At 36.7% G+C, this 25,155-nt stretch overlaps 1 protein-coding gene across 18 annotated transcripts in view; it reads right to left on the reverse strand.

The window, feature by feature from the left end:
* Positions 1 to 25,155, reverse strand: part of TENM3 (teneurin transmembrane protein 3) — a 1,030,160-nt gene that overhangs the window by 108,859 nt on the left and 896,146 nt on the right. For 14 of the 18 annotated variants that reach the window (XM_075860221.1, XM_075860218.1, XM_075860216.1 and 11 more), the window contains 6 exons: positions 20,592 to 20,618; positions 14,335 to 14,355; positions 13,256 to 13,402; positions 9,030 to 9,246; positions 3,555 to 3,674; positions 710 to 971 (listed from right to left, as the gene is read on the reverse strand). In XM_075860221.1, the coding sequence (XP_075716336.1) occupies positions 710 to 971; positions 3,555 to 3,674; positions 9,030 to 9,246; positions 13,256 to 13,402; positions 14,335 to 14,355; positions 20,592 to 20,618 (794 nt within the window). The remainder of the gene's footprint in view (positions 1 to 709; positions 972 to 3,554; positions 3,675 to 9,029; positions 9,247 to 13,255; positions 13,403 to 14,334; positions 14,356 to 20,591; positions 20,619 to 25,155) is intronic. The other 4 variants (XM_075860214.1, XM_075860213.1, XM_075860209.1 and 1 more) reach the window with 3 other exon arrangements.

Raw genomic sequence — 25,155 nt, forward strand, 5'->3', positions numbered from 1 at the left:
ACTTAATTAGAATTGTACCTTTCTTGTTCTTGTTGATTCACATATAACAAACATATGGTTTTATGTAATCACAGAATGGCCTTGATGCATCGTCATCAATTTTCAGCCTTGTAACTAGGTAACCATATAACTAATATGGTGCACACTATAATGGAGCGATCCGTTTATCCTAATGCTACAAAACGTTAAGAAACAAAGACTATATTTGAATACTAGTGGTATTTCAATGTACATCCATTTAAGCTCATCATACTGTAGTTCCCTTTACGTTCCATAAGCAAGCTATAGACAGCTGTTTCAATTGATTGTAGATTATAAAATGCAATAAAACAGTGTATAATCTGCCAAATGGTCAAGAAAAATTAATTTCCCATTGCTGCCCAAAATTCTTGTACTGCTCCAACATACACACAGGAGTATTATAACAACCTGAAGATTGTACTGAGGCATTATAAAGAACCTATAGCACTATAGGATGGCACACAATAGCATGGAGTCATAGGGGCTCCATGGGCCACCGCACATGTTCCGTACCCATGGCCCTGTCATGTGCATAAGGCCTCAGAAAATATTTTAAAGAATAGCCTTTGCAAGACATTACTATATATAGTTTATATGAAGTAGTTCCAGGTGAAGTGTATTTTTCAGCATGGTTTTTTACTGTATATAATAAAGAAATAGAAAATCCAATTGGCTAAAAAGTACCTACCTGTGTTTCAGGAATTATAGGGCTGTCCTCGGGAGATGATCTGAAGAATGTCGACAGAGGAGATGATACTATAACAGGATTTGGTCTGACAAACCCACTAAGGTCACAACTAGGTATTTCATTCTGTTCCTTCTTCATCACCAGGGTATCCATGACATAAAAAACATTCCATGGTATCCAGACAGTGTGGTATTGTGTAAGGAATGGAGCTCTCTCAAACATGAGCGTAAGTGATGCACCACCATTAGCGACCAGATCAAACCTGGGACAATAAACAAACACTGAGGTTTGATACAATAAAATATAAAATCTAATACTAACAAGCTGCTGTTAGTAACAAAGTATCACAATGCATATGAAAAGAAGCAGAGAAACCAAACCGGCAGATGCGGCGCTTATAATGAAAGAAAACACTATGAGCACGGACCAAACAGCTCTGTTGGGTTTAAAGAATATTGATTTATTTTCCTGTAGATGATAACCTTTATTGTATCAACATGAAAATCACTCCAGACATGCAGTTTGCAGGCCACAATGGTCCAACTTCATTCCATCGCATCTGGCAGAGGGCTCCCAGAACCACAAGAATCTTAGAAAATGTTCTAATTTAGTACTTATCTGCTTATATCATCTTACTTCTAGCCTGGAGGCATGAAAAAGGATGTGGTATAGTTATACCCAGGAACTATCCAGGTTGCAAATTGTATTTGCAAACCTCAAGAATAGACACACATAAACAAGAGCATGGGGACTTTTAAGGCAGCCAGGGGGTAGGATTTGTGATCATATAGTTTGAACCATGTATAACTCCGTGCTCTCTAACAATGCTAAATTGAATACATGTATCAAAATGTGACATATAATTAAATACGGATGCAGGATCAATGAAGTCGCGGAAGGAAATATCAAATATGTATATACATTAATGGATCATTTTAAAGCCTCTGCAATATTATGGGAACCAAAGGACCCATCTTTAACGTCACTAGAAAGTGGGGCTCTGTTTTCATAAATAATTACAATGCCGATTGAATTATCATCTAACACTATTCTTTATATGGGATTTTCGATGTTTCAAATGTTATGCTGCATTCAGGCTGTTAAAACAATGGTTTTAGCACAAATTATAAGCTTATGTATTCACAATATACATTCAAAGTAAAATATACTTAAAAAATAATAATTAATAAAAATTGCATATATATATATATATATATATATATATATATATATATGGGTGTATGTGCAGAGTAGGTCCCCACTTTACAGAGGTCACCTTGTCGTGGCAGGTGGACAAACACTTTTTTAACAAAATGTGCACTAAGAACCTCCCTATTGTAAGTAGATTTAGCATGTAATGCATATTTATTTATACTTAGCGGTTTAGATTACATTGGTGTTCGCAGTGTGCTGTCGCCATTCCTTGTCTGCTGTATATTTGCAGTCACAGGTGTTCCTGCACTTGCATACACGTTTTATATTATTTTGTTGGAATGTGCTGTTCAAACTTTTGTGCTGTTTATGTGATTCATATATGTGGGGTTAGTGACTGCCTCCATTTTTTGTTCTTGCACTCCTCCAATTCTGCCCTGGGTGATTTTAATTAGTTTAATGCTGGTTCCTACCATCCCCAGATATATATGTAGGCTTAGTCCCAGTTCTGGGTGTATGTGCAGAGTAAGTCCCCACATTACAGAGGTCGCCTTGTTGTGGCAGGTGGGCAAACACGTTTTGATCAAAATGTGCACTAAGAACCTCCCTATTATAAGTAGATTTATCAGTAATGCATATTTATTTATATTTAGTGGTTTAGGTTGCATTGGTGTTCGCAGTGTGCTGTCGCCATTCTTTGTCTGATATATATAGTATAACCATGTGTCATCATTTTGCTTCATTGATAATGTATAGTGGTTTCTCAGGACTCTCTATATACTTCGCTATTAGTAGCTGTACAACCAACATAACATAACATGCCACTAAGCAATTTGAACCATGACTGCTCACATGTGCAGGTAGGGTGAAACTGAGTTCTACATACCATGGGAATAACCGTCACAAAATCAACACATATCAATGTATTCAATTAAGAATTAGTGAAAATGCTGTTATCAATTCTCAAATCAATTGATGTGATTAAGTTTTATTACCTAAATGGCTGCCTTTACTGTATTTCTAGATTGGGCAAAATATGGCATGTTCCATCGGTGAATGGATTTTATTAAAGAAAGGCTCAAAACCATTGTATAATTTCAAGTAGTGCCTTCCCTTTGTGTACTAATACATCTGGGCAAAAAAGGGACAACACTTAGATATGGTAGTAACATACTGAACACAAGATTCATCGACATGGAGAATGTAGGAAAGAAGGAGAGAACAGAACAGGCACAAGTTTGTGTATACATATATGCAGGTATGTGACTGGATGACCAGAAAACACAACCCCATATCCTTTCATAATATGACTTTGGTTGGAACTGCCTGTCCACAGTTACAGAAGAAAGAGCAGCTCTGGGGAACAAACTGCTGCTCTAACAAGTCAAATACTGAGCAGACGAAGGGGAATGAGGAAAAACATTCATTTGCACATGTAAAGTTTAACTATTTGGTGAATAATCTGCTGTACAGAATAGTAGGTGTGATTTACGTAATATACAGTCACTCATTTCTTTGCATATCGTTTTTGTATAAAAGATAACACAAACTTTGAAGGCGTCTGCCATCATAAGGCTTCTAATAATTACATAATAAAAAGCTTTCCTGTAAATGAAAGAGCAATGTAATAAAACATGACATTTTCTACTTTTATTATGTGCACTCCCTGTTATTTATGAGCATATGCACTTACATTCCATCTTGGCGTGTGATCGTGTGTCCGTAGTTCGGGTAATGCAGAAATGACACGTTGACTCCAATGAGCGGTGTTCCATCAGCTGTGAGAACCTGGCCTCGAATTACAGATGCAAGGCTACAGGGAGAGAGAGAACAGAAGACTTCAGGTTATGTACACACTTGCTTTCTGAGAGGTGATTCATGGTATAATTCCCCGCTTCACTACCTCAGGTGGTTCAGTGTAAAGTTCCTGCATCATAAAGCTGCCCAATGGTGAGCACCTCTAGCTGGAGCAGAAAAACACAATAAAATCTTTGTGCTGAAGTAACCTTTTTCTAGATTAACCTTTTTTCAGTGCTGAAGGGCCTGAAACATTGGTTCCTATAAACCTTTCATTGTAACCACATCTGCATTTGAAAAAAAATCATATCGAATATTTTTAAAACTGCCTGAATTCTTTCAGCTTCAAAATATCTCCAAGAAACTTTTTATTTTCATCTTGTCAACAACAACCATGGACTCCTCTTATAAAGCCCAACTCCACTCAAACCATAAAAGTTTGGCTGATTTTTTTTGTTTATGCAGCCAGTAAAATGGCAGGGAGATGTGTTGCCGACATGACATGTTCGACATGTTTCCGAAACGTATGAGAACGAATGATCGTAGTAACGATCACTCACCCCTATACTTAACTGATCATTGCTCCTTGTGAAAGGAGCAAACGATCGCCGATCAACAAGCTGTCTCGCCGATCACCGTTCTTTTTCTGGCTCACGTCGGACCGTGTAAAAGGACCTTTATAAAACATTGTTTATATCCACATCAAACACAGATTTATTTTTTTCTTATTATAAAGAGCCAATATTTTATCTCAAGAAAAAAAAAAAGCACTTTGTTCCTCACAAATGACAGACAATATCAGGGACAGCTAAAACAGCTCCGCAGTGGAAGGAATAAATAATTACCCATAAATCTGCTTCCTGGATCTAATTAAATGGGGGAGTAGCATATTGGTGTTATCTAAACTATATAGAGTATATATAGAGTATATATAGTTGGTTGTGGGCCATGCTCAGAATCCAGTGGAAATAGTGTATGAGTGTATAAGATGAATTTGGCATCTGGGTCCATATACATTGGGGAAAACAGGCTCTTTTGCAATGTAAGATAATACCAGCACTATAAATGGGCACTGTGGGCCAAAAAATATTATGCTACATTGCACAATGATTCTGTATCTTGGTACTTATGATAAAAAAACAAATAATAACAACTTTCCGGTAAATTCAGTGAAAAAGTAAGAGGACTTTTTCCACCTCTGCAACGTTTCAGCTCAACTCAATGGAGGCTTGGTCAAGCAGTACCCATGATAGATAGAGCCACCTCAGGGAATCTGGATTTCCTTCAGCAAGATGTGATTGTATATATTGGCATGTGGAATCATTGGGGTTTGTATAGTATATCTATTACTCTAGGGGCCCAGATTCAAATTAATCCTTTGTGAGGATCATTTTCTGTAGAGCAATGGTAAATCTAAGGAACATTGTAGTACTTGATCTTGATGGACATGGGATTTTTTCAACATTAGTGTCCATATAACGTTAATGTATTTGAGACCCTTTTCCCTCTATGTTTGTTTCTTTGACAAGGACGTGATTGATATGTAAGTCTAATGTTCATTTAATTGAATAATACAGGAACGTTTTATGGTTTAGTAGAAATTCTTACTTGGCATAATTATATGTAACTCAGGGAACATATTAAACACTAGTGTTCTAACTGAATATGGAGTAGGTACCTTGTTTTTTGCATTGTCCAGAATTTTCAATTTGCTATTGCATTGTAAATGTTTTATACATTAAACCTCTTCAAACCTTTGTTTAACAATCTTTTAATGTATGAAAGGAAAGCACAATGTGTGCTAGGCAGTCTAAGGGCACAAATAATGTCGCATTGCATCCATGAAATATTTCACTCCTAATTTATGTACGGAGGTCTTTTGTTTGCCCTTGTTTGCCCTTATAATGTCTGGTTCTGCTTAGCAGGGTTCATTTTAATAGATTAGAAAGACATATGCCGCTATTTAAATGGAACCTGTCAATCTGTGGGTATTATGTTATTGAGCAGATTGATGTATATTTTTGTGGAAAAAGACTCAGTATAAATGCAGTTAAACCTCTACTCATTCTGGACTTAGGAGTCCAGTGGGTGGTGATTGACGGCTAACTTTTGTATGCACACTCATACAGGGAAGGCTGTCAATCATTGAGTAGGACCGCCCCCAGGACTCCTAAGTCCAGAATGAGAAGAATAAATTACAATTTATACTGAATTTTTTCCCAACAAAAATATACATCAATCTGTTTAGCTCATCCTGCTTTATAATATGCTACCAACAGATTGGACTGCATTTTTCATGTGTCAGATTTCTTTTAACCACTATACCCACTGCAATGAAATAATAATGGAAGTTTGAACGTATCAGGTGCCGCTTCTTCGACTAATATCTCCAATACTGCCAATCTATTATACATAGCTATGGCCAAATAAATGATGTGAATCATCCTCTACCCATCCTGTATATAGACTTTCAGGCTATGCCTAATACAGACAAAACGGCGAAATGCACAGTATAATAATACAGTATACTGTCACCAGTGACAACCAACTGCACATGACTAACCTAAGAATAAAAAGAAACAGCTGGTCACGTCTTAAGCCGTACTAGGAGTCTGCTGCACGTTGACAAGTAATGCAGATGTAAGCCTGCAGAATTATTTCTCTCTAAAAGGCCTAATATTACCTAATGAATGGCAAGGTACTAAATGATTAGTCCATTCATTTACAGTAGCTATAAAAGCTCTCACAGACGAATAAACCTTCAAGCTTTCGACATGTCAAATATCTGGCACTTGCATGGAGAAAAGTATTCTTTCCAATTAATTTTGCGGCAATTGGTACATCTACTGGGAACAGGAAGGGAAAAGATTTAGAGGGGGCAATAAGGAACATTTGTGCAACAACTTTTAATCAACTGCTGTGTCTAACTGCATTAATACTGTTAAATTAGCTTAGACCCAGGAGTTCTAGTGTAAATCATCTTCCTTCACTCAGCAGGACACAAGGCACCTGCTCTCACTTACTGCTTGTATTTCACATCATTATCGCTTCAGTAAAATACCAGTCAGGCGGATTATGAAATCAGAGCTTCATAATGAATGTTTTCCTTGCAATTGATATTAATAAAATGAAAGAAAAAAAAAAAAGTGGCAAGAAAAAAAGCTTCAGAAAATAACTACTTAGGAATATTCAGAGACAATTCCATCATAATTCTGAAAGTCTGCATTCAGCACTGCAGATATTGGATTTTCACATTCGGAATATATCAGACTGATGTCATTAGCACCTTGCGAGGTAGAGAGGCTGAGAATTGAATTCAATGTACTGCAAGGACATCTGGAACTAAACGTGTTGAAATAAACAATAGAAGCAAAATAGGAAGATATTTCTAAGCAGTCTTTGAAAAATGTGTGTGAAGAGAAGCTACGTCGAGGAGGACGGGCAGAATTTGAAAAAACAGCAGATGAAACTTCTTACAATATGCTTGAAATTAAATAGTACCTAAAAAAAAATCTAAGAAAACTTCCGCTATAAGGGGTACTCGTGGGACTGGCATGAGTTGCAATTATTTTCTTGGTATAAGAACACATAATTAGAAGCAAACATGGCACTTTCTAGTCCATTCCATGGAATGGGAAACAGGGGCATTACATAAGGTTATTTAGATAATAATTATTTTAGAACGTCAAATACTCCATTAAAGAGAATTTCCCAATAATTTTCAATAAAATCTGTCTAGTTCCGGCATTATGTTTACTGACCAGAAAGCTCAGAATGTACAGGTATATAGATCTCTCCCAGGCAGGAGGGTGCTCCAATGAACAAAACGCAGAGAAGATTCCCTGAGGACATGACCTGCAAACATACTTGGGGTTCAGCAACATTATGGTCACTGAATAGTAGGACGCAGAAAAAAGGCTGTAAATAGGGGCGTTACTAAAATCCATTGTTCCCTATAGTCAGTATGAGCCCCCCACCACCTAGTTGACAGTAAACTGAACTACGGTAAGGCAGACAGATGAATAACTATTTTTACTTGAGCGAGTGGTGTATAGTTGTGTCACATAGCAGATCTTCCAAGGAGAACACATATAGTAGGGCTAAATAGCAGAAACCTACCAACTTGCTTTTCTCTACAATAAAGAACAACGTTCTTGCACTTGGGTCTTTATGTATTTTCTTTACTATCCTGTGTCGTGTTTTATTTACTATCATAGGTTTGGGAATTTTTGGTGTTTTACTGCAGATATAAAGACATTGGTTTCAGAAAAATATGAAAAATTTACTAAGGATTATAAAAACCGTTAAAAAAAATGGAAGGAGGCCGTAAACCGGTAATGCCAGTGTATATGGTATTTATGGTATAGTAAATATGGCAAAAAGTCAAATCTACTTGCTTGATATATTTGCTATGTAGGTTAAAGTCCGAAAAATATTGTGCCATTTGACAAACAGACCCTACAGTGGTTATGAATCTGCTGGAATTAATGAGGAGAGCGATCCCCCACCCCTCTCTCCAGACTGACAGATACTGTGTATACATGCAGATACACAGCAGCCATCAGTCATTTGTAAGGAACCAATTATCTGAAAATCTTTTATATTTGCAGTATGTCTTAGTATTACAATAGGATTGTCCATAGTCCACTGGGCCATTTGCTACATACAAACCTGTTATGATGCTTAGAACTAGTAGTTTAACCATGTCGTGATATGATTTCAGTGTTTTGAGTTTGATGACTTTCACATCAGTTCAGAATACTTTAAGTAAATACTACCTGATCCAAACCAGAACTACAACTCCGAGCACGTCCTAACAGCCAGAGATTGGAGACCACTGATCTACATTATGTTCATGATGTCATCATTGTGCAATTGTAACTATATGTCATTGCACCTTACAATGTCCACTTTACATCGCTGCTGCTCTCTTACTTGACGGAGGACCACAGCCTCTAGGCTTGCAGGACCAGGTACATTTTCAACCCTACTGCTTTGCCACTGGCACCAATTGTAAATACATGCCTACTGTCAGAGTAAAAAGAATTAGCGATGGTCTACATTTCTATGATTTATTGCTATTCATTGTACAAGGAGGGGATTCGATTAGTGCAGTAACTCAACATTGCTTTTATTGTTTTTATTCAATGTAATTGCTCCCTGGCTATATTAAATTGTTTAATATGTAGTCAGCTAATATATTAGTAATTAGGAAATGCTTAATGCTAGTAAACCTACTGACATAGACGTGGTTGCCCAAGCCCCTTTTTATATAAACTGCTAAAGTGTTAAAAAAAAGTAGCTAAAAACCAGGTCACCCCCATGTAACAAACTCTTGCTGCTATATTTTTAGTGACAATGACAGCTTTACCTTTTATTGAAAGGGTTGTCTCCGGGTATGACATGGGTGCTGTCAGGTCCTATGAGGAAGCTGATCCTATCGTAGAAAGACCTGGCAGCCTGCTGGGATGGTGACTGCTGGCTCTGGCTGATAATGTCCTGTGGATCAGGTAGGCCTCGGCAGTACGGCTGATTCTGGCAGGCGCTCTGTAAGCAGCAGTCTGGGTCCATGCAGTCGATTAAGCCATCTGCCAGAAGAAAGTACCTTGATTGAATTCATACTCATAAGGATTATACTCTCTTTATTTTATTAACACCTTCTGCGCTGAACTATATCCAAGGTCATACATTCTGCTTCTATGAAGCTACAAAAATAAGTCAACGTTTGTCAGAGAATTGATTCCATCAGCGAGCTAAGCTACCTTTAAATATGTTATCAAGAGACAAGATAGGTCCTATTTGATGCTACGTTTCTGCCTATTTGATACGATGTAACCACACACAGAGATCTGCAAAAGTCTTTGTTCTCCAAGAGCCGAATTTAATTCGATTAAACAGTAGCATGAATCCTGGCTCAGAAGCGGACACACTACCACTATAGCACATCTTCCACACTTACATTTGCTACAATGTGATTTAGATGTTGCAATGGTGCAGAGTTTAATAACCGTTATCAGTACGAGTATCAGCAGTTCTGTGTCAGCAAGAGTGATGTAGAGTTATCATATGCCCGCTAATTCAGCTTAGTAATGTTTTTATTCTAAAACTCCATTTTTCGAGCTACCCATTCCTTATATTTCGTGAGATGATTAAGACTCTAGAAAATACATATAATACAAACTATTGAAACCAGTTTTCAGATGAAATATAAGAACACATCTTTTGAGTACCATCAATTGGTACCTCCAGAAGATCTGTCAGCTAGAATAACACCTGCATTTCTCTACACTGATGGCATGATATCACCAGCGGAATATACTATACCCAATCCGAGGATCCACATAAGAAGCACTATGAAATATCTCTATATATCTTCTAAAGGGATATAAAGTAGCACTCTGTGATTTATTACAAAATAAAGTTCCCTTATTCTCTTGGGCATCAAGGGGTATGGCTCCAGGGGGAAAAATTCTACATTTAGTAATTCATCTTTGTTAGTTTATAAAAAGCAAATGTACATCTGGCATGTAGTGTGTGGGTCATAAAAACTGCATGAGATTGACACATTCTGAACTAATCAGCTAGAAATGCATTTTTTACAAGCCTCTCTGCTGACATCAATCAGAGGAAGGATCTCATTTTCACCAGCCAAGATGCAGGGACATACTGTTTGTTATTTTTGTGTGGAGTTTATCAGCAACTTGCCCATGCGAATGACGGATGGTTATGAATCTGGCTCTATATAACTGGAGAAAACATTTCTCATTCTGTCTCTGCACGTCAGTAGCCTCTATTATCTAGTATAACCAACAGAAACCACTGGCCCCAGCCCAACTGAGCTCAAGTGAAACTGCTCTGGCTGACTGCTAGTTCATACTCCATTTATTTAACCCCACTGGGATGTATTGAAAGACAAGTATACACTGTACTGTAGAAAGGGAATTGTTCACATGAGACTAAACCCAATAAGAACGTAGAAAATCCAGCAATAAGGCCAGATAGCGGACTATCATTAGAGGATATTCACAGATACAGGTTCTGATGGCATGTAAAATAACAACCACCACTAAAACCTACTATGGAAAGCTGAGTTTTTTCAATCAATCTTCTATGTACAAATACTCTTTAGAGGTCAACAAGGCTCAGTGTCAATTTATGTCACCACTCAAACTATAGAAACCAACGAGTCATTGACGCTTATCTGACTACAGTAGATCAGGTTCAGCTGGCTATAGACATAGGATATAATATAGACATAATGGGCATGTTATTTCTATGGAAGGAGGGAGAAAAGCGACTTCTTGACATCTTTGGCTTTGCTTATCATGGGGAAAACAAAGAATCGGACAACTACAACTGCAACCTGTCTGATCCCTATTTCCTCTAGTCGGGATTCCGTAATCTCAATCATGTGATGAACTTTAGATTATGTAGGATCATACAACACAGATGGTTGTATTTGCAAACCTGGTTGTGTACATTCTATGAGAAAATCTAAAAATGTTGCTGCAGGTATGGTCTAGGGCTAAAATACTGTTCGATGTTTGACTAATTTAATGAACATAATAAATGCATAGGGGGTTGTTCATAGTGAGGAATTTTTAGGCAGAGAGGGAATTTTTCTGATAGTCCAATTTCTCGTAGGGTTTTTAGGACTGTGTCTGGTATTGCGGCTCAGCCCCTTTACCTTGAATGGGGATGAGCTGCAATACCAGACACAGTCCATGGCCGAAACTGGCACTATTTCGGAAAAAAAAGCAGTAACTTTTTTCTAATCCCCGGCAACCCTTTTAGGTCTACTGTTCATGGTGCCATACTGTACATGTTACCTATCGCTTATCTCTTGTCAGAATCCATTCTTGTGTTAAAACAGAACAGGGAGTATTTTTTCTGATTCCTTAATTTCGATGTTTTTGGTGATTGAACATCTTAATGCGGTTGACATTTTCTAGCAGCAGATATTGCTAGTAACATAACTACAGATTTATAGGATAATCTAAACTTTTCCCTAGACTTCATAGGTATGTATACAGAGAAGACATTATAAAAAGGAAAAAAAATACATATTCTCAAAATACAAAAATACAATTCTCAGTTGAACGTCTCAGCAGATTTGCCCTCATGATTGCTGAGTGGGGCTTGATGTGTGCCGATAGCACTGGCCGCTTGTTTAAGTAATTGTGTCGAGACACAGCTGCAGACGTACGGCAGGTCATTGGGTGAATCTCTTGGAAGTTTTGCTGCACCCCGGAGTTTTGGGAATGGCTGTAATATGTATCATGGAAATACTTTGCAGGAGCAAATTGCGCTTATGAGATTGGAATTGAAATAAATAAATCCCTTTCCTTACAAAGGAATGCTTATATGCCGAACACAATCCAATCAGCTGCAGCTTCAAATAGCCAGAGCTGTAATCACTAATGGGACTCAAGGGCTACTTAAATAAGAAGCAATATTCCTGCTCGAAATGCCTTTGAGTGGCATAAATGCCAAAGCCTACAGTATAAGCTACAAATGTGGCCAGTGAAGGCACAACATATTTGAATGCTTCTGGGAAGGTTGTAATAAAAGTACTCCACTTTTATGGAGTATGTGTATAAAAAGATTATAAGAATTTTGTCCTTTTATAAATAATACATAACTTTACTAAATATATATGTGTCAGTTAATGTGAACTGTATTATTGACTGTTTTAATTAAGAATGTAATTTAGTGTGGAGGGGGTCTTCCTAAAACTCAGACAGTGACCTCAGAGGACGCAGCTCCGTTTTTATGATCAATTATGTTCTAAGCAATTTTGTAAGTAAAACTTTGTGTTCTGAATTTGTGCTGGGTTATTATATATTCTTTGCATGCAGAGGCGTAACTTGAAGCTCCTGGGCCCAAATGCAATATCTGTAACAGGGCCCCCACCTACCATATATCATTTATAATACTGGTGTCTTCTTATGCGGCTTAGGGGCTTTTGGACCCCCTCAGGCTAAGGACCCGGGTGCGACTGCTACCTCTGCACCCCCTTTAGATACTCTACTGTTTGCATGTTAGAGAATGGGGATAGATAGATAGATAGATAGATAGATAGATAGATAGATAGATAGATAGATAGATAGATAGATAGATAGATAGATAGATAGATAGATAGATAGATAGATAGATAGATATGAGATAGATAGATAGATAGATAGATAGATAGATAGATAGATAGATAGATAGATAGATAGATAGATAGATAGATAGATAGATAGATAGATAGATAGATATGAGATAGATAGATATTAGATAGATAGAGATATATAGCAGGTCAAATACAAAGCAATCAAAATAAGAACACATCACTTTGAAAAAAGTATGGCGCTTAGAGGCATTTGTTCAAAACATATCTATAAGCATCAGTTTTAGACTGCAAAATGGGGAAAAAAAGGTAATGGAAGGCCCAGATCATACAGTAGTGTCTAGTGAGATTTAAATGTAGCTGAAAAAATAGGACGTTTCAGTTTTGTAAGAATCCATTTCATATAACAATGAGGTGTGATGACAAAATGTCAGATACCCATCAAAAGTAAACACGTAAAAAATCGAATAGATATTTCATCTTACCTCCTTCATTGTCCTTACTGTCTGTGCACAATGTTTCCATGGCTACATCACATCCTGCTCCTCTCCAACCTGGCTGGCACATGCAGTGCCATCCATTTTGGTCTAAAGTGCATCTTCCATTGCTGTTACAGAGTCCCGGGCAACCTTCTGCAATGACACAGAGATAAGGAGAATATCAAGTGATTTGGGAATTCCATGTGGCTCCAGCTTCCTTGAGCAAAACAAAAGACACTTACAGGCCTTCATCAACAGCATAAACACTGTAACAGCACATAAAGAGAGAGCAGCATTGCTCATATCATAGAAGTCTTCCAGTCAGACATGGTAGAGTGAGGACGGCACCAGTAGTCCATTTGGCCTAATATCATATGCTCCTGCTGACCAGATAACATGACGTCTTTCGAATGTTCTCTTTCAGAACAAATGTTCATACTTATCAAACAAAAGACTAATTTTGCTTTCCAGATTAGTATAGAGCCATTATTGTAGGCGGCACAGAGCCTTTGAGCGAACCAGCCCAGAGAGTAAGATGAAGAAATAATTAACTTACTTTCTGTTGACCCCAAAAAGACAAAAATTGCAGCCAATTCTGGAAACTTGTTCCCTATGTTTTAGGAAAGTCTAACAATACTTAGTTATTGAGTGTGAAGGGCATCAGCCTCAGTATTATCTGGTCTCAGGGCAGCAGTGCCTTCATGTGAATTTACAGTGCTTTCCATAACTGCACAAAGTACCCGCCAGAATAATGGGTGACAGTACTTTGTGCCGAGAGTTCATTCCTTGGTCACATAAGAAGCAAAAGCCCAGAAATAAAGTGAAGCAGCTTAGCGACTAGTCTAACAGACATCGGGGGGAATCAGGCTGCAAACAAAGGGGACAAAACTGGACAGGATTTCCAACTTAACGTAGGAGCTGTGCAGATCTGGTTACTTAGGACGGACAAAATGAAAAACCAGAAGGACCACGAGAAAAGACATTGATAAGACTCAACAAAAATACGGTAGTGACGTGCTTCAAGACATAGAGCAGAAAGTGAGGTTTTCTGTGTGACAGTCTCCCTAGGGCCTTTGCTGTGTTACCTTTATATCCTATCTTGTCTGCTTTTATGAGCAAGAAGGGAAAATTTATGAAACAAATTACAATAATTTAATAGATCTGAGTATTAAAGGTTTCAAATGTCTTCAAGTCTGACAATACATATAAAAATTAACATAATAAACGAATAAAAAAAAAATAAGCCATGTTCAATGCTCTTTACACTGAAGAGAATTGTGCGGATCATTGTGTGAAAGAAGGAAACATTTAATTACTGTCCATCTTCTATGTTTTAGTGGCAGATAAACTTCCAATATTGGTACTAGAGTTATGTTTTAATTGGTTACACTTTGTGTATATTGTGTATATTAAAGAATCCTGCTACCAATTATTCCTCTTTTTTTTTAAAAAATATTTGGAGAGTGGCTAAGACTAACAAAGGTTTTGGACATTTTTATATCAAGTTTAAGCATATGAAAATTTTATAGTTTAAACGAAAAAATCTTGTATTATTAGAGGTGTGATTATTGGAAAATAATAAAGTCAAACGGGTCCCCGTTTTTTCACAATTAATTGGGTGAAAGGGGGTTTGAGGGATTAATGGTGTTTCTAACCTATCAGTACTCTTCCAGGTCTTCTAAATTTTAAAAGGGTTTTCTCATGATGACAATACTTTTAATAAATTAAACTTGGACCGGTGATCAGTTGATTACCATGTGCCCGGCTTTAGATACCCCCTAAGTGAACAAGATCCTGCATTAGCTCATATAGGGGAGTTATAGCAAAACAGCCTCTACAATGTTAATATGTGCTAATAGGGAATATAGAAAAGAGTTGTCTTTAGCTCCAGAGTAACTAAGGCTGGGTGCCATAACCACACCTTGGTGGCTCCGAGCTTAGCAAAGTCTACTGACAAAAATATAGACTGCTAGCTTTGCTGTACAGACCTGAACCTGATCTTGGAAATAAGGGGTCCATGCTAAGCAATACTTGATGGATTTAAGAGGTTTTGGTTGGATATTTTCTATCCAGTCCTAGAGAACATGCATGTGAATGTCTACATGAATTGGTATAAAGAATAGATATTTTTGCGCTATTTAAGCAGAGAATACTCAGATTGTTTCAAATATATGAATTACATTTTAAACTGTTGGCACGTTCACATATGACATGGAGTGTGAGACTGGGTAACCCATAAAAGACATCAGGTTAATTGTATCAGGGGTATAACAGCAGTATACACAACCAATGCCATGCCAAATAAGAAAAAACACAAAATTAATAAAAAACAAGAAATAAAGAACAAATATTTACCATTATGAATATGGCGTAGGAAGAACAGATTACCGATGATGATAAGAAAATACTTAAGGATAATTATCTAATATGCCATTAGTCTGGACTCATGATGTATGTAATAAGTTATACAGAGGAAACATAAAAGTAGAGCTGTCTTCTGGAACTAATAGTATAAGACTCAAACTCCATGTCATATGTCAGAGGAAAGATATACAATCATAGGACTATATAAATATGTAGATCATTAAGAAAGTGCCAAGACAGTGTCAGCACATAGCATGAGAACATGACATTATGCCTGTGTATGTTTGCACATATCTATATCTAGAGAGCAGGAGATAGATGTGTATACTATATATATATATATATATATATATATATATATATATATATATATCACAGCTTGTCAAAGGAAGAGTTTACCATTTGGTATAATTTATTGTGATATCTGTAGCTTTACATAGGTCTACAGGTAAACTTCCTGGATTATTTTATTTTAATAACGTTAATCTATTTATCTAATATCTAATTTTATTTTAGCACACAGTCTCAACATAACAAAATGTTAAAAAAGTGAAAGTGTCTAAGTATCTATCTATCTATCTATCTATCTATCTATCTATCTATCTATCTATCTATCTATCTATCTATCTATCTATCTATCTGTCTATCCATCAAGCATCTATCTATCTATCTATCTATCTATCTATCTATCTATCTATCTATCTATCTATCTATCTATCTATCTATCTATCTATCTATCTATCTATCTATCTCATATCTATCTATCTATCTATCTATCTCATATCTATCTATCTATCTATCTATCTATCTATCTATCTATCTATCTATCTATCTATCTATCTATCTATCTATCTATCTATCTATCTATCTATCTATCTATCCTGTATGTATCTATTCATGATGGTTATTAAATGGTTAAGATCTAAGGCCACCACTTGATTAAATTTTACTAACAATATGAAACCGGGCCATCCAGTTATTAACAAGTATATTATGTCTCCCTGACTCCAGTCTAATTATTATCTGCGTTATCTTTGCAAATTGGAGGGCATATTTTGCTTATCAAGCAGTTTTTAAGGCAAGGTACTTTATAAAGCTGAATGTACCCATTGCATTTTATTTCTTCCTTAAAATGTGGTTCCTAATTGACTTTTATCCCTGCATAACTTGATACAAAATGTTCTAATGGGCTCTGTTTCCTCCTTATAATTAGGACTTTCAGAGACGAGAGGGCTGCTGTCTTAGTTAACCTGTTCAGTGGGGGACATAACATTTGTTGTAGGTCAATGTGACATTAATGGGGAAATTATAGCACTGACATTTTTAAAGGTGTATAGAAATATATAAGAACATGAAAGTGCTCACCCATGCAACACAGTTTTTGGCAAAGACATTTTATTTAATACAATATGTAGATATTGTATTGTAAAAAAATATATACAGCAACAAAAGACACAATGGCAACTTCTGGGAAACATGCACACACGGGCCACATACAGAACGAGCGATGCAGAGGGTAGAGCAACATTTCAACAGCTCCAAGATCTTCTTTTATGGCGGCCATCTTTAATAAATATGTCAAATGCTACTTATGTAATACTGCATCAGCTTTATATGATTATATTTCTATGATATTTTTGAACAGATAGAACTTTTTTCCTTTGTCTCTACCCATGAATGCGTTATTCTTTCCTTTATGTTCCATGTTTAAAGATGGCTGCCTTCAACTTGCATTGTAACTTGCCAAAGTGACTTTGGTAGCATTGATTGCATTTTGCAAAATTTCAAAATTATAATTTCAAATAATCAATATGAAAGGGCAAAGCATGTAAACTGATGTAACATTGTTGTGGGCGAGCACCTTCATTTTACTTCATTAGCAAATTCTTGATTATAAAATAATGGATTTTGACTTTTTACAGTATATCTGAAGTGTTACTACTAGAACCTTTTTAGCTACATGTCATTTTTTTAATGATATTTTTAAGTTTATTATGTGTGTTAGAATCAGTTTTGGTTTACCATTGCTTTTATTGAATATATTTTAAATACTAATGTTAACAACAAATTGTTATTATTATTATTGTTATTATAAAAATACTGTGTTTTATTTGTATAAGACTAATAAAGTGTTTTATACTGATGTTACAGGTATTGGTTAGCTGCCATACTTTTGTTATAGATCTAATGGAAAATATTTATTTTGATATACAGTAACAGAAAGAGCATCTGTAAAGTCTAGAAAATAATTTTTCAAAAATAAGGCACTAAAATATTTTTGAAAAGTGTATTAAATCAGAAGAAAAGTTTCTTTCTCACATTTTCCTTTATTTTTTGCAAACTAAGCCTATTGGGCCATATGTATCAGTATCATATTAGGCCTTAATATATTAATATAAAAAGTGACCTTTGTGACAGTAGGAAATGTGGATTCTCATTGTTTACCATGGCAACAAGGACCTTTTTTCTCGGTGACAGTTTTAACTGTTTGAAGCGTTCCAATGAATGTATGCCCCAGACATATGCAACTGTATGCCAACACAGTAGCATACGTCTGCCATTGACTCCTACTCCTATTAAGTAGTATTGAAAAATGCAATCGCTACTTCTTTCAAAACAGTTGTGACAAAGGTAATAGTGGTCACATCTATGACAAAAGGCTCCTCTTTTGGCAAAGGTTTGGCATATGACAGTTTATGGGAACGTTAGCCGTATACGTCAGGAAAATTTCCTGTCTGTACACCTAATGAAGAGCCCAAATGTGGTGTGAACCTAGCCTGACATTATTTGCAAACAATTAAGTAAAATATTAAAGGGACATCATTTCCCACCAGCATTAAAAATACAGGGTGAGGCACCAAGGCACACAAATTGAGTGAAATTTAAAGGACATTGGCTATTTTGGACAAGTGAAAATCATACTGTAGATAGGGTAGAAATAAATGTATAATAACAGGAACATAGTATACTATCATTTAAAAAGAATAAAAAAGCTAATAACATAGCTCACAATATTTGATTATTTTAATTGCTGATTGAAGATGATAATGGAAAATGGGGACATGGAAACAGTCCTCCATATGCATATATATATATATATATATATATATATATATATATATATATATATATATGTATGGCATTATCTACGGGGGGGGTTGTATGGCGTTATCTACAGGGGGCTGTATGGCGTTATCTACAGGGGGAGGACTGTATGGCGTTATCTACAGGGGGGATGTATGGATTATCTACAGGGGGGCTGTATGGAATTATCCTCAGGGGGAAACTTTTCAAGCTGGGCGTTGACCATGGCGGCCATTTTGAAGTCGGCCATTTTGTATCTAACTTGAGTTTTTTCAATGGGAAGAGGGTCATGAGACACATCATACTTATCGAGAATTTCACAAGAAAAACAATGGTGTGCTTGGTTTTAACGTTACTTTATTCTTTCATGAGTTATTTACAAGTTTCTGACCACTTATAAAATGTGTTCAAAATGCTGCCTATTGTGTTGGATTGTCAATGCAACCCTCTTCTCCCACTCTTCACACACTGATATCAACACCGCAGAAGAAATGCCTCCCGATCTGACCCCCTTAGACTTTTATCTTTGGGATCATCTGAAGGCAATTGTCTATGCTGTGAAGATACGAGATGTGCAGCAACTGAAACTACGGATACTGGAAGCCTGTGCTAGCATTTCTTCTGCAGTGTTGCTATCAGTGTGTGAAGAGTGGGAGAAGAGGGTTGCATTGACAATCCAACACAATGGGCAGAAGTGGTCAGAAACTTGTAAATAACTCATGAAAGAATAAAGTAAATAAAGTAAAGTTAAAACCAAGCACACTATTGTTTTTCTTGTGAAATTCTCGATAAGTTTGATGTGTCACTTGACCCTCTTCCCATTGAAAAAACTAAAGTTGGATACAATATGGCCGACTTCAAAATGGCCGCCATGGTCAACACCCAGCTTGAAAAGTTTCCCCCCTCCCATATACTAATGTGCCACAAACAGGAAGTTAATATCACCAACCATTCCCATTTTATTTAGGTGTATCCATGTAAATGGCCCACCCTGTATATATATATATATATATATATATATATATATATATATTTGAAATATTAAAGCTATGGAGCAAACATATTGTGTACAGTATATGATTAATTCACATTAACATGTGTATCATAAATTCATAAAAAAAATAAAACATAAAGTCTGGTTTGATTACAGGTCTGTGTTATAAGTCAGATATAACTGGAAAGGGGGTTTTACACTGACAGATTATCGTACAGACGAGCGTTCATAGAACGCTCGTTGCCGATAACTGCCCTGTGTAAACAGGGGAACGATCAGCAGATGGACGAGCAAACGCTCGATCATCTGCTGGTCGTATCGTTTTAAAAATGTAAAAGATTATCGTTGTCGGCAGCACATCTCCTGCGAAACGCACTGCCAACATGATAATAATGGATGGGGACGAGCGATCGGAGTAACGACCGCTCCTCCCCATTCATAGCTCCGTGTGACAGGAGCAAACTTCACCGATCAATGATGTCTCATTGATCGGCGCTCGGCTGCATCGGCCGCTTATCGGCCAGTGTAAAAGGGCCTTAACTGAGGAATGTTTTTAAATGCTCGGCAAGAGCAGTTATGGGCAAAATAATTTTAATAAAATACAATTGTAGTAGTTTGTATCCCTTCTAGAGCCAGCAGGATGATTGCATTTATCAGTACCAAAAATTTACACAAAGAAAAACCCAAACTATATAAAACAATAAAAAAAAAAAAAGAATTAGCAAATGCTATACATGTAATAATGCACACATACAAACAGCATTGGTCTATTGAGGAGAGGAGGGTGGGAGTCATGTTAATGATATTTGGCTGAGTGTATGACATATAGAAATTGGGGTAAATATTACAGTATAAATACTCCAATTTGTTAAGGTTAAACAAGCAGAAAGAATACAGTACCTTTAACTATTTTATCCAAATAGTGAGCTTGTAAAGTTGAGAAGGGGAGAAGAATAAGACAGACATTTCAGGACATTAACTGTTAGCAGAGGCATGCAGAAATAAAGATCATCTGAGGCTAGGAAAGGAATATCAAGGTTAGGTCAGAATCATTGGTTAAGGTTTCGAGACCAGTCATTGTAATGATTATTAACTTGCCCAACAAAGTAAACAAACCTGATAACTCTATGTATCAACCTTTATTTCACGCTTTTCCAATTAAACTCTTCTCCCCTTACTGAAGCCCAGGTTTAGTATTTTTACATTTGGCTTAAATATAATAGCTGATATTGATAATGACATAGAACTTATGGTTCATATACATTTCATTAACTAATGGGTTGGTATAGTTATAACATATGTATCCTCTCTATGTTGTTCTATGTTTAATATTAGATGGACCCTCCTCTATTAGATAAAGGTGTAAGAAGTACATAGAGTCCCTACAGTTCTGTATTTCACAGCTATAGGAACTCTGTGTGGATTCATATGGTGCCTCCGTATGGCACCATATGACAGGGAGAGTAACCCTGTAATGTGTCATTCAATAGAACATGGAACAAATTTTTTCTTATGGCTCTGTACAACCCAGAGCTCATACTGAGCCATAATATGCTTGTGCACATGAGGCGTTAAAGATTTGTCAACCTTAACAGTGCAGTCCTACAGCCTAATACAGGATCTATTCGACCACTACAAAAATAAGGTCTGGTTTCATATAACAGTCATACATACGTTAGTGAATTTATAGCGCTCAATATGTCCATACAAGGAAAGATATTAATTTGTGTAATTCTTTCCCATCCTCTTAGCCATAGGCCGAATTCAGACGAACATGGTGAAACTCGGACGTGAAAATGGCAGTTTTTCACGTCCGAGTTGCACCCATGCGGGTCCTGTTTGAAACAACGGCCGTGTGGACGGCCCCATTGAAATACATGTGGCCGTTGCTTTAACGGCCGTCACACGGACGTATTCTACGTTCGTATGAATAAGCCCTTAAGCAAACATCTTTGTGCAATATGGAACACATTTGGCCATCAAAAGTAAATATCTCCCAATTCATAGCTGGACTATTAACCCGGTTGTACTGCTTTATACTGGTTCAAATATTGAAAATATAATAGCTGATGTTTTTGTCAGACGGAGTTTTCCTAGGCATAGTGTTGTTTTTTTTATTTGTTTTTTAAACAATCCTATGTATGTCCAAACATATAAAATTACCAGACACATATCTAATTTTTCATATGCAGAAGAACACCCCATTCATATAGCTGAGTTCCTTCATCCTCAGAAACACCTTTTGGTAGAGGTATATTTTTTGTCAGTCTCTATTTCACTGATTGCTTCTTTTGTCCTTTGTAATAACAAGCATAATCACAGCTGGAAAAACGCAATCTGATTTTACTAGATATTTCAAGACAAGACCCTTACCAATGAAAATGATAGAATAGGAACTGTGGAGAGGCTTAAAAGCTCTCTGATGCAAGCCAGCCTATAGCAAGACAGGCACTGCAATTTACAAGCCCAGAGTATTGAGGCTGATCACAAGAAACTGGCATTTTAGGGAGGAATAATTCTCCCACATGCTTGCACAAGCTAGCATTTCTTTTTAGTAGACACAGGCAATTATGCAAAGCACTGAGCAAAGTTATGTATAGTAGTTGTCTTATGTGGAATAGGATGCTCTAAAGACATCTTCGAGGCCACTCTTGTGTTTCATTTGGGTTGGTAGAGCACAAGCCGTTAAAAATTGGATCTATTCAAGTAATAGTGAACAACAAGTCTTGGGAAAATGTCACACAACCTGGGTGGCTTTGATATGAGGCTCCCTCACCTCCATGTAAGTCACTATGTAAACATTATATATACTTTCGTAATACTTTTGGAATCAAACTTATCCAAACTAATTGCGGTATAAAGAATCAGAGATTTGGATTTCAGAAGTTCTTAGCCAACAACTTTTCATTATCTTATTGTATAATCAAGAACAGCGGTGGACCGATCAATCGCTGCAGTAGCATCACAAGCTGCTGATGTTCCGGCGGCCAAACATGCATCCTAAAACATAACCCTCCCCTATGCAAACATACATTAAAAAAGCTGATGTGACTTAATATGAAATTCTATGCTTCAGTTGTATATGTCTATGTTTCTTAAATCTACAGAAAAAGTTACTTTGACATTCCTGGTCAATGCTACAGCACGTGATCATAGTTGAAACTACTACCGTGAGTGTTAAATAGGAGTTGCTGGTTTGTGCTCTTTACTTAATAAATTATTGCATGATTGGTTTTCTTTTATACTTTTTAGCTGTTTACCCGCTTAACATATTCTTCTTGACCTGGGATATGATGCAGCTCTACTTAAAGAGGCTCTGTCACCACATTATAAGTGCCCTATCTCCTACATAATCTGATTGGCGCTGTAATGTAGATAACAGCAGTGGTTTTTATTTTGAAAAACGATCATTTTTGAGCAAGTTATGAGCAATTTTAGATTTATGCTAATGAGTTTCTCAATGGACAACTGGGCGTGTTTTTACTTTTTACCAACTGGGCGTTGTACAGAGGAGTGTATGAGGCCGACCAATCAGTGACCAATCAATGACTAATCAGTGTCCTACACTTCTCATTGTTCCAGCCCAGCTCCTTTCACTGCACAATCACACTGTGCTGTGGATCATGCTGGGCTGGAACAATGAGAAGTGTATGACACTGATTAGTCACTGATTGGTCAGCGTCATACTCTCCTCTGTACAACACCCAGTTGGTAAAAAGTAAAAACACGCCCAGTTGTCCATTGAGAAACTCATTAGAATAAATCTAAACTAGCTCATAACTTGCTCAAAACTGCTGTTACCTACATTACAGCGCCAATCAGATTATGTAGGAGATAGTCAAGTTATAATCTGGTGACAGAGCCTCTTTAAAGCTCTCCGATTTGTTCATTTATGAACTTGTGTACGTACATTTTAGGCTTTGCTGACATCTGTGTCGGGGCTCCGTTCATTGGCTCCGTCTGACCTTTCCCATGAACGGAATCCAAACTGAAACAAATGGAAACCATAGGTTTCCGCTTGAATCACCATTGATTTTAATGGTGACGGATCCAGTGCAAATGGTTTTCGTTTGTTACCGTTGTTTAAGGGTTCCGTCGTTTTGACGGAATCAATAGCGCAGTCGACTACGATATTGATTCTGTCAAAACGACAAAAACCTTAAACAACGGTGAATAACGGAAACCATTTACACCGGATCCATCACCATTGAAATCAATTGGATTTCAGTTTTGAGTTTGTTCATCCTCTGACAGAAAGGTCAGACGAAACCCATGAACGGAGTCCCGACGCAAATGTGAACGAAGCCAAGCGTAATAATGCTGGACCATAACTATGACATTTTCATACATAATAATGAGTTAAGATGATGTTCTTGGATGTAATCATACCATGTTGGATGCATAAAATAGAGATAAGGTACAACCACTATTATGGGGTCAGCCTTATCCAGTATTTGATAGGCATGAGTGTAGCTGCCAACAGTTCCAATTTTTGAAGGACTGTCTGCAAACTGGACAGACTGGTGAGGTTTATGCTAGCGATGCAAATTTTGGGGCTTTAGCGGTGTAACGGGGCAGTGCTTAAAATTTCCTGCGATTTGGGATTCAAATGTTTGAGTGAGGATTGTTGGGACTTAACAAATGTAATTTTGGCATGAGGACCTCCCTCCACATTTGACACCCTTGTATAAACGTATTCACACACACATACAACTATTAATTATACCTCCCAGATCCTAAGATATTTAATATTTATTTTATAAATTGTACACAAAATAATTTAAATTTTCTATACTTTTCCTAATAAAAAAAATATTTTTTAATTATAAAAGGTTACTTTAGAAGCATTCAATATATTTTTTATGCTAAAATTGTTGGAGCCAAAGTGTAGTAAATGTCATGACTGACCAGAGAAATAGTTAAGTCTATTAGACCTATTTCAGCAATGTCTTGAGGGCCTGAAGAGGCTATACTTGGCATACAACATTGTTATTCTAAGCGTCCTTTGCAGGGCATATAATATGTCAGAAAACGCTAGTATCCTATTATACGTGCTGATCGCGGCCTCCTCTAATGACTGCTATTAGCATCCCATTAAAGAGGCACCTAGGTATCATCCTTAGATTATTCATGCACTAGATTCACTAGATATGATAAAATGAGACTAGTCGCTGAATAAGTATATTAAAACCATTTATTCCAATCAGCTGCTGTTTTAATCAGCAGGAACAGCATGCTCATTGATTTGATGTTCATTAATTGGTACTCACTGCACTATTTTATTACTGATTATCCTGTCATAATGGATTAGAACACTAAAACAATTTGCATTGCTACATATCTATCCCCTTCTAGGAGTTTGTATGGAGACTATATGTGAATAAATTCCATTGTAATCCCATAACATTCCATTTCTAGGGTTAATATTAAACACAGCAGGATCACTAATATAGATTTAGGCCAG

The sequence above is a fragment of the Rhinoderma darwinii genome, chromosome 1 (genome assembly GCF_050947455.1).
Source record: "Rhinoderma darwinii isolate aRhiDar2 chromosome 1, aRhiDar2.hap1, whole genome shotgun sequence".
NCBI lineage: Eukaryota > Metazoa > Chordata > Amphibia > Anura > Rhinodermatidae > Rhinoderma > Rhinoderma darwinii.